The following is an 11,578-nucleotide window of genomic DNA, read 5'->3' as shown; positions in this document are numbered from 1 at the left end:
GACGGTTTATATGGTTTCATGTGAAGCTTTTCTTTCATTGTGCGACGTAACGATGAATGAGAAACACCCAACTCTGCAGAACGTTTCTGTAATCTTTTCTTTTTTCTTGCAGATCTGAGGATGGATGTTTTAATGTTTTGAATTCCAAAATCAAGAAATTTTTTGGCGTCCACGCTGCGATATATATATATATATATATATATATATATATATATATATATATATATATATATTGTTGCGGATTTGAAAATCCTGTGTTTTTTTATTTATTGTTGGAAATATCACCCTCCGTGTTGTGTGTAAAGGTCAAAGGTCGTCCTCCTTAGTTACTCCATATACATACACGTAGCCAATCATATACCCTCTTAAATAGTTATCTCCTTATTCTATGTAGTTGAAGGCTCTGTTCCCACTAGTTAACACTGCATTGCATCAAATTGAAATAATATAGATTCCCTTTCATTCCCATTCCAAAAACCTCCATTTCCAACTGCGTCATTGCCATTCGCATTGCCAACTACATTTGCCGCCATCACCTGAGGTAATCTCGGAGAAGAAAGGTGTGTCTCCACCTCGTCATAGAGGGGAGGAGTGAGCCAGCCCCGAACAACCAACCAAGTACAAGGGGTTTGGCTTGAGAGGGCGGGGAGAGAACGCTCGGGGAGGTTCGCGAAGGTTCGAGGGTGTGGCCTATATAACCCGCGGCGGGACGCCCCCACCTCAGATGAGATACGAGAGATGAGTAAGGGAGCCCCACGAGCAGTTCTGCAGAGAAAGAACCCGTCACGCAACGCCCCCACGAGAGAGATGCGTCAGATGGGAGATGAGCTTTGAGTCAACCACGCAGCTTTGAATCCACCACGCAGCTTTGAGACCACGCAGCTTCGACCCGCTGCTACGCGGGAACCAGATTGCAGTGGCAGCGGTGGCATCGGTGGCCGTCGAGGTCCAGCCCGACGTCCCGTGCGGGATCAAGCTCCAGCCAGCGTCCAGCTGAACCTTCCTCTCCTTCCAGCCATTCGTCCCTGCCTCCATTCCCCATTCGTGTGAGTCTGACCGTAGTCTGTTTTGTGTGTCTTGTCCTGGGTTAAGTAAGACTGTTTATAGGTAAGCTAATTATTTGCACTGTCTTCTGGTTCTTCCATCCTTCTGTATTTATTTTATTATCCTTCCTCCTCTTTGGTTCTTTTTATTGTGTAAATAATAGCTCGTAATAAATTATATTTGTATTTCCTACCTTTGTTCTTCTTTCCTTTACATCTGTTTCGTCCTTGTCTTTTCCCTCATTGAATACCTGTGGCACGATTTGGCCAACGTTACGAATTGGGTCTAGTTCTTGTTAATAGTTCGTGCCGCGGTTGCTAAACCGCTCGGCAATTAACATCTGTCCGCAGTCGCGAACGGGGTTGCGCACCTGTCTCTCCGGAGGGAGCTGTGCAGCGTCAGGGACCACGTCGGTCAGTCATAGATGAGGGGATTAATCCCCCCTCGATAAGGGGAACAGAGGCCGACGTTGGGTTCCGTAACAATATATATATATATATTATTTTTTGCCCCTACCAGTCAATGGTGAAGAATCACACCAAGTTTTTTTGTAACTTTCTGATCCGGATAGGGATTCGGATATTCATCAAAATCTAATCAATTCGTTCTTGTTACACACCCAACCTCTCCACCAAATTTCGTCCGAATCCGTCTACAACTTTTTCACATATTCTGTTAACAAATAAAGATATTTTAGAGGTTGGCAAAATGAGTACCAGTTTAATGGCAATATGGCACTGCATCAGCAGGACAGCAGCGCTTCCAGAAAAAAATGATGCAACCAGCAGCCACAGGCTGAACACGAAACGACAACAACTGCTGATTCTGGAGATCATTGATGAACCTCGCCACTCACTACTTGGTACTTGGTACATTTATGTCTGACTTTATACACAACATGGCAGGATAATCTAGAGGTTCTCACACTCTTCTCTAAGCCATTTAGCCTGGTTTCGAATCCCGACCCAACTCTAAGCTATGCTGGTGTTTCACAGGCATAACCTGATCGTTCGTTTTAACCTGTGTATGATGTGTATATCCCAAATAATAAACGGAAACGCGAACAGGAATCGGGAGTACTCGCCGATGATTGTAAGAAGATAACGATACAAGCCGGATGCTGGCAAAGGCCCTTTGAAATCCATAGCTAATCTCTCCCACGGCCAGCTAGCTTGAATCAAAGTCCCCATGTCTGGTTTGTAAAAGTGCGGTTTCAGTTACGCGCAAACAGGACACGCTTGACACAAATGACAAACGTCCTCCACGGACGGAGTAGGGCAAGTTCCGGCTGCACATGAAAATGCGCCAATCGCGTCACACCCGGGTGGCATAGCGATTCATGAAGTTTGCGGAGATCCTCACCTGTGTTGAGGCCCGCGCACACTCCGGGCCGAGACAACGCATCCGCAGCTAAATTATCCTGCCCTGGGCAATACATGATCTTGAAACTGTAGTCAGCCAATTTGATGCACCACCGAGTTATCTTTTCGTTTTTAATGCGCTGTGCATGTCGCGTGTCATACATAAACACAACGCTCTGTTGATCGGTAATTATTTCAAACTTCTTGCCAAGCAAATACGGCCTCCATCGTCTTATTGCTTCTATCATGGCATAGGCTTCTTTCGCGACAGCAGAATGGTATCTCTCACTATCCGAGAGGGTGCGAGAGAAGAAGGTGACCGGTTGCCCCCCCTTGGGTCAGGGTCGCCGCGATGGCACATTCGGACGCGTCAGTTTCCAAGACAAAGGGTATGTTCTCATCCACCAAGGTTACAGCCGCGCTAGCTATGTCTACCTTCAGCCTTCGAAAGGCGGCCTTGGCTGCCTCAGTCATCGGGAATGTTTTGCAATCAACAAGTGGATGGAGCTTCTCGGAGTAATTCTGGACCCAGCGAAAATAATGTGCAAACAAGCCGAGAGCCCGTCTCAAGGACGAATGATCACGCGGTGCCGCCATGTCTAGCAAGGGTCGCAGGCGCTCTTTGTTGGGTGTTATCTTCCCTTGGGTCACCGTGTACCCTAAAAGATCAATCGTCCTCGCGGAGTAGTGACATTTGTCCTCATTGAAAGTTAGATTAATTATATTGTCGTGCGACATGTAAAAACCGCCGCAGATTAGCGTCGTGGTCCGCTTGATCTCGTCCACACACTGTGAGATTACAAAGGTACACAAAGACATCCTTTAATTGCTCCTTGGCAATTATGTCATCAATCGCCCTTTGAAAGCACGCAACGCCGTTGGTTACGCCAAAGGGCAAACATGTGAATTGACACAACCGTTGTCCCGACTCGAACCCCGTATGGAGTTTATCTGCCTCGCGAATGGGTACCTGGTGATATGTGCTACGCAAATCGAGCGTACTATAGACAGCGTAATGAGCAACCTGTCGAACTAGCGAGTCTAGACCGGGAAGCGGGTAGGCACCCAGCTGCGTGAATCTATTTATAGTTTGTGAATAATTGATTACCATCCGCTTGTGATGATTCTCAGTTTGGACCACCAATACTTGAGCCCGCCAGGGTGATCGGCTCGGTTCGATAATCCCCTCCTTTAAAAGCCGACTAGTTACCTCGGTGATGAATTGCTCGTCGGTCCGTGAGTGTCGTCTCGACTTAATCGCGACCAGCGTGCAGTCAGAGGTTAGACTCGGGAATAGTGACAGCGGATCTATAGACATTCCTTTCAAAGCACACACAGAGAGTGTAGTTTCCCCATTAAACATCATCTCCAGACAACCATGCCGATGAAGAAAATCATGTCCCAACAGTACGTCGGCACATAGAGTAGACAAAATCATCAAACAGACATCCGGATACCTCGTGCCATTAACCACTAACATGACATGGCATTCCCCTTTGGTGCGCATCCAGAGCGACTGCAAAGCCATGAAAATTCTTCGCGAGGTCCCCAAAACCGGCCATGACTTTTTGTGTGATTAATGTTAGCTCTTTCACGAGCCTCGACATTGTATACAAAAAAAAAAAAAAAAAATCCGTGCCGTCGTACAAGGGCCATGTTGACGTAGCTCTCTGTCGACCCTGTGTCCACAAGAGCGTTAGCAGACAGACCTTCGATCAGCACCGGTACCACGGCGCTCGCCAAACCTTGCAGTCCGGACAGAGCCGGGACTTCTATAGGCCCGAGTCGGGCCTCGCGCGTCGCGGTGATCCCACCCAGAGTCGAACGCCGCCCTCTCAAGGCACAGCAACGTTTGCAAAATGACCTTTACTGGCACATGTGTGGCACGTCACGTCCCGTGCCGGACATGTGGCTCAAGGGTGCTTTCAATTGCCACAGAAATAGCACTTAGTATTGCCTCCGAAAGAGGCGGTCGCCGCCAGGCTCGTACCTTCGGCTCCGAGGACTTCTGGCTGGCTCGGCTCCATAGGGGTATCAGCAACCTCACGCTCCATGGTAGAGGAAATCTCCGGACGTTTCTCCCCAGTGAGTCCGGCAGTTACATAAGGTAGACCATATGACTCCGATTGAGCCTGTGCCAACTGTAGTACTCGTGCCTGATCATACGCCTCTTGTAGGGTCAGGGTGGGTTTCTAAAGCAAACGTTGACGGATCGAAGGTGTATGAAACCCGGACACAAAGGAGTCCCGCATAAGATCGTCACACATTTGTTCATGAGTTCGAACCTCATGTGCACATTCCTTTCCCAGCCGACGTAGTTCTTGAAGGAATTGTTCAAGCGATTCCGAGGGGTCTTGCCTCCGAGTAGCGAGCTTGTATCGGGTATAGACCACGCTTTGAGGCTTGATGTAGATACTCCGAAGCGCCGCCACCGATGTCGCATACGTGGGACAATGTGAGATGTAGTCGTGGATGGTGTTAGTCACGTGACAGTTGAGAACAGAGAGTTTCTGCGCGTCCATGATGTCAGCATATGTCTCCATGTAACTTTCGAGCAAACATAACCAATGTGCAAGCTGGCTCACTGCGTCATCAGCTTGAGGATCCCCACTGAAAGTAGGTAGTTGCAGAAGCTTGTTCATCTCGAACGGGGACAGGAGATGATTCAGATTAAGTGTTATAAAATCACAACCGCTTTCTCGATCCGAGTTTAATCTGAATCAATCTCAAACAGCATCGAAGAAAGAATACATAACAGCCATCATTCATGTACACTGATAGGCATCAGGAGTATATATAATATCAGGTACAATTAAGCAAGCCTCATGCAAATATGATTTCCTCACCATCCTAAGTAAGCACGTAATGGTCACAGGTCTGTCCCTCGCTTTCAGCGGATGGATATTTATAAGAGCACTTCAGTGGGCAAGAGATGTTACTACACCTGGGTTATAACATGACTTAGAGTTCCTATGTTTCACTACAACGAGCAACCCTCAATATGCCACTGAATCTCAGTAAAGTGTGAATGGGAACAATGAGGACATTGAATAGTAGCGATTGAAAAGACAACAAAGATTTCCAAACTGAGATTTCATGTACAAAGAACAATTGGGACATTGAAATGATTGAAAATGTTGAATAACATTTGTTCCTGCTGGGTTTAGAGTCAGTAGCTGATGAAGTGGTTGTTGTGGTAGTGTTGTTATACAATTTTAATAAACCATTGATCAGGAGGTAGCACATCAAATAAGAAACAAGTACAGATACATTCAAAGGACACCACCCCCGTGCCAATTAAATAAATAACATATCCTCCAACGCCACGGCTACAGTGCAGCACGTAGAGACGCAAACACCAGGTTATGCTATTAGGCTTCGGGTAACAAACCCACATGCATGTGGGTAAACGACAGGAGTAACTACCTATATCCAGGATCACTGCTTACCTCCACTTATTCGGTCTCCTCTTCTCCCACCTATGGAACCAACTTCCACATTCTCTTCAATCTCATTGTTCCCTTCAGGTCTTCAAAACAACCGTTCACCATCATCTCAGATCGTCCTCAATCCAAATCCATGATCGTTTCTACCCTCGTCAACCATTCCCCCCACCCCAATCCCTCCTCCTCCAAATTTCCAGTTTTCCCTTCTGAGAGTTTTCTTCTGTATCCATCTTGTCCATGCACTGCATCCTACCTCACATTCCTTCCCACTCCCATTTATTTGTCCAAGTTTCCCCTCTATCCTGGCCTTTAACTCTGCTGTTGGTGTTTCCCCCTCTCTTAACTATTCCTTTTGTCCTGTTGTGTCCTGATCAGTTCAGTGTACTAATTCTAACTCTTCCATGAGCCTCGGCTATGTCTTCAAATATATATATATATACACTAAACAAAATTATAAACGCAACATCCGACATTTTGAAATAATTTATGAATGTTACGGTTCTGTTGATAAATCCGTTACGGATTCGTCCGTGGAGAGGACTTCTCCAACGTCCCAAGGGCCATCGAAAATGTGCGTTCGCCCACTGTAGTCGGTTCCGACGGCAAACATCTGTCAGGTCAAGACCCTGGTGAGGACGACAGGCGTGGAGATTGATTTCTCTGAGACGATTTCTACGGTCTGTTCTGTGATTGGTCGGTTATTCAGACCAACCTTCTCTTGTGCTGTCTGTGAAGCTGGTCGAAGACGATCACGCAGGTGGAAGAGCCGGATGTACCGATCCGGAGCTGGTGTGGTAACACGTGGTCTGCGGGCATGTGGTTGATTGGCTGTCGTGCCAAACTGTCTGAAACTGCGCCGCAAGCGGTTGATGGTGGAGAAATGCACATTGCACTGTGCAGCAACAGCTCTGACGGATATCCCAGCATTCAGCATGCCAATGGCGCGATCCCTCATGAATTGTGGCATCTGTTGCATTGTGACGTCTGACAAATCTTGTCATTTTTGGGTGGCCTTTTATTGTCCCCAGTACAAGGAGTGTCTGAGTAATGCTCACGCTCTTTGAAACGTGACAGTACATGCCACCATTGCCACACCCAGCTGGTGGGAGCAATATCTCATAACGGGAGTGCCACAACATTGAAAACGTTTCAACACCCTTATATGCACTCAAATTCAAGACTCATCAACCTTTTGTACATGCAGAAAAATAGAGGTGATATTTTACTGCAACGATCATAAATTATTTCAAAATGTCGGATGTTGCGTTTATAATTTTGTTCAGAGTATATATATATATACATATATATATATATAATAAGACATATATATATATATACATATATATATACATATATATACAGTATATTGTAATGGATTTGAGAATCCTGTAATTTTTGTAAATATCACCCTCTGTAAATAGTAATTCTTGTAAATACCTCCGTTTTGTGTGAAAAATCAAAGGTCGTCCTTTTAGTTAGTCCATCGCATGCACGTAGAAAATCATAGACCTCTCTATAGTTATTTCTTATTCTATGTTAGTTTAAGGCTCTGTTTCCCATTAATTGACACTGCATTGCAACAGATTAAATAAGATAGCTGTTTGTCATGGAGTGGTGGCTTTACGAAATTACAGCATGAAACAGTGTGCTATTGCTCGGCAGTATGGTATCACTCAAGGTCAGGTGTCAAAGATCCTGAAACGAAATGCTCAGAGGGGTGTCCCTACTCCAATACCAAGGCCAGGACGTCCCCGCAGAACCACAAGGAGGGATGATCACCAGCTGCACCGGTTAGTCCGCAATGGCCGTACCAAGTCGGCTAATCAGCTTAGGGCTGAGTGGCAGCAACTGACAAATGTGCCTGTATCCAGAAGGCTAGTCAACCAACGACTGGTTCAAGCAGGCTATCGTGACAGGCGTACCCTGAGAAAGCCACGCCTGACCAGACAACACCACCAGCGCCAATTGCAGTGGGCCAGAGAGCACCGTCAATGGCAGCCAGGACACTGGAATCACGTGACCTTCAGTGACGAGTCTAGATTTCTGGTCTATCGTCAAGATGGTCACGTCCGAGTGTGCAGACAGGTGCATGGAGCCTACAACAAAGATTGTATAGTGCCAAGAGTCCAAGCTGGAGGTGGTGGGGTGACCGTTTGGGCTGCTTTTCATGCAGGGGGCAAAACTGACCTGGTTGTTCTGAATGGAAACCTGAACCAGTTCAAGCACAGGGCCATTCTGGAAGAAACATTGCTTCCATTTGCTCGTGCAGCCTTTCGAGGAAACTTTGTCTTCCAAGATGACAATGCACGGCCTCATCGTGCTCGCATGATCCAACACTTTCTTGCTGACCGTGGTGTAGAGCATATGGAGTGGCCTGCCATGTCCCCGGATATGAATCCGATAGAGAACTTGTGGGCAGAATTAACGCGTCAAATCGACCACTTGGACCAGCAGCCGACCTCTGTGCGTGAATTGCAGCAGGCTATTGTCACTGCATGGCAAGCGATTCCTGTCCAAACCTTGGCAAATCTCGTGAACAGCATGCCTCAACGTGTACGTGCTCTCCTGAATGCTCGTGGGGGTTACACGAAGTACTGAACTGTAATTTTACTGTCCGTAATCCCAGTCGTAATTTAACTTTTGTTTTTGTTATAAAAAAAATTTGGCTAATGTGCAAAATAAAGAGATACTTCTGGAAAACGTACAGAAGTTTAACACAGTACTGTCCATGAATTGAGTTCGATATCAGTTTACATCACTTTCAAGGATCAATTTATTTGTTTCGAAATGTCAAATGTGGTTTTTGTTTCTTTTAAAGGTCACATTAACAAAATCTAGAATAATTTCAACATAATTCCAATGAACTTTTGGTTCTAAGACATCTTGAAAAGTAAGTTCACCCCCACAAAAAAAATATTCCATATTAAATGCCATGTCTGTATATATATTTGTATTGTGTTGGCACTGAACTACTCCCTCAAACTTTTGTGAAATCGTACCAAACTTCTGGTATGCACCTATCTCTCCCGTCCGTATGTCCTAAGGGTATTTTTTAAGAGAAATCTTCCAATGTTTTTTTTTGGGGGGGGTGATTTTTTCCGGGAATTTTTTTTTTCAACTTAAGAACAGTTTCAAGATGGGGAGAGAAGGGGAAGCACACAAACACAACATTTGAGAGCAGGGAGATGTGTGGGAGGGAGAGGGCTTGGGGTGAGGAGGCATGGGAAGGGCGGGCGGGGGGGTGGGAGAAGTATAAAACACAAGGACACCAAGGACTTCCAGGACAGAAGTTGGTATTTCAAAAAAGTGGATTTGGGGTGAAATTAGTGGGGGTAGAAAAGATCAAGGGTTTGGATGGGGGAAGATAAGAGATGGTGGTGAACAGCTGTTTTAAAGACCTGGAGGGTGGAGTGGGATTGAAGAGAGTGAGGGAGTTTGTTCCAGAGGCGGGAGAAAAGAGGAATGAAGGAGTGATGGTGAGCAGAGAGTCTTGATTTTGGCAGTTTAACCATAAGAGGGTTGCAGGCAGATCTTGTGCGACCTGTAAGAATATTTGGGGGACAGAGCCCAGAGAGAGCTGGGGGGGGGGGGGGGCAAGGCCAGAGAGGAGTCGGTAGAAAACGAAAAGACCACCAACCTGCCTGCGGTGAGTGAGTACAAGTGAGTGAGTGAGTTTTTTTTTATTTTAAACGATTCATATAAACACCCGTTGAATCAAATCATACGCAAATCATCAAAATCTAAACAGTATCTTTAGAATTTCAATAAAAGCCACATCACTGTTCATATCGGTAAATATTATTCCATCGTGTTTCAAATCGTGATCGATACATTATGATCGTCATGATCGTGAATCGTGATCGATAATCGTGTTCACAATCGCTATGTCGTATGTACTCCCGATACGTGTACCAAATTCCCGATACGTGTAACTGTACCAAATCAACAGTTAAAAGGATTTTGAGCCGATAGCTGTTACGGCCTTGGCAAGATCGATGGAGACGGCGATCTGTTAGCGTATTCACCGCCCAAATAGCTATGTGGAATTCTCTCATGTAGAGATTAAATGTCTTTGAACTTTTCCCGAGGTCATTATTTACTTTTAATGATGTTTATATACGAATGATGTTTAATGTCTAATGAGGTTTATATTGGTTTTGGGTGGTCCTTTCCGCATATCTCGTGGGATTGTAAGTTGGAGAGACGGCAGTGACGTGATGGCGGCGAGGGGGATGGAATTCTCTCAAGCAGGGATTCAACGCCCATGACGGTACCCGCTGCCCTACGGGCGGGGCTTCAATTGGGAGGCCCAAATGAAAAGGTAAAATATCAGAAATTGAAGGCTTTTTTATTTTAAACGATTCATATAAACATCCGTTAAATCATATCGCACGCAAATCATCAAAATCTAAACAGTATCTGACTATAATTCACCAAATGTCCCACAGTGATCGATAGGCTACACTATGATCGTGATGATCGTGATCGTGAATCATGATCGATAATCGTGTTCACAATCGCTATGTCGTATGTACTCCCAATACGTGTTTCCTTCAGTTGAAATGGGTTAGAATTCTCTCAAGCAGGGATTCAACCCGTGTCCTTATAAAAGGTCTTTGTCCGAGGTCACCGAGTCCGATCGAGTCCATGCAGCGATCGGTGCAGCAGTTTGTGCGGCACCCGGGAAAACAACATCGTCACAATGAGAACAATGAACGTTATGCGAACGCGAATGTTATGCGGGAGTCCAAATCTGAGAATGCTGGAGACTAAAGCTGAAATTTGGAAAACTAAATAGCCTATTTTACTCCTGGAGATCCCAGGATTATCCACCCAAAATATCTTTGCGATCGGTTCAGCAGTTTTTATGGTACCTTCGAACAGACAGACGGACGGACATTTGGTGAATTATAGTAAGAAGATGTGGAAGAAGAAGAAGAAGAAGACGTCTCAATACACAGATGAGCTTTGCATTTTCAGATGCTTTCTAGTTTAGTGTTTTTTTTAGGCCAAAATAAACCGACAGAATCCCTCATCCCACAAAAAATCAGTGAGAGGAACAAGTCTATGCACTTCCTCCCCCAATCCCACCAAACCCATCTCACCTGCTCCAAACATCTTGCTTGTTTTTGTCATAATGCATGCTTATATCTATACAAGTGGGTGGGTGGACATGCATTATGCAGGAGTGATAGAATATGAAAGTAACACCAGCATGATATGATGTTCCAAAAGACTTTTTCTTTTGTCTAGTGTGTCTCATTGAATGTTCCAAAAAAATACTTGGATAGTTTGATTTCCTAAAATAAGCTGGGAGGCAACCTTGGTTCCAGCAGTGGCCATCCTGTGTCCCTCAAAGCTTCCCTGTCCACGCGTCATGACACACACACCGAGCTCTTCAATGGGTTTGAAAGAGGCATAAGGGGCCTATGCCTGTCACGATATGTTTGAAAGGTACTCGAAGCTGACCAGGTTTGGACCAAAGTGGTTTTGCGGTTTTCGCTTCGCCACCTTGTTAACTCCACGCATGACCAAGGTACCGAAGCCTGGTGAGTGGGAAAAGGCGTAGGCCGATCGCCGGGACGGGGCGGGAAGCTTCTTGCGCTTCCGGAATGGTGCAGTGCGATGGAGTTTTGCCATGCAGGCAACCTGAAAGAAAGGCAAAGTGAGTGTGAAATAGGTCAAGCTGTAGCCATCTTGGACAGAGAAATAGACATGGAGTCTTTT

At 45.6% G+C, this 11,578-nt stretch overlaps 1 protein-coding gene across 2 annotated transcripts in view; it reads right to left on the bottom strand.

The window, feature by feature from the left end:
• Positions 1–10,183: 10,183 nt before the first annotated feature.
• The window catches only part of LOC137427067 (phospholipid-transporting ATPase ID-like), a 94,014-nt gene continuing 92,619 nt past the window's right edge, over positions 10,184–11,578 (bottom strand). For both annotated transcript variants that reach the window (XM_078778715.1, XM_078778714.1), the window contains one exon: positions 10,184–11,500. Coding sequence is in view for 1 of the 2 variants with exons in the window: in XM_078778714.1 (XP_078634840.1) it covers positions 11,288–11,500 (213 nt within the window). In the remaining variant the exon portion in view is untranslated. The remainder of the gene's footprint in view (positions 11,501–11,578) is intronic.

The sequence above is a fragment of the Myxine glutinosa genome, chromosome 5 (assembly GCF_964187855.1).
Source record: "Myxine glutinosa chromosome 5, kmMyxGlut1.1, whole genome shotgun sequence".
Taxonomy (NCBI): Eukaryota; Metazoa; Chordata; class Myxini; order Myxiniformes; family Myxinidae; genus Myxine; species Myxine glutinosa.
Note: the sequence above shows the minus strand (reverse complement) of the source record. Positions and strands in the feature narration are given on the sequence as shown.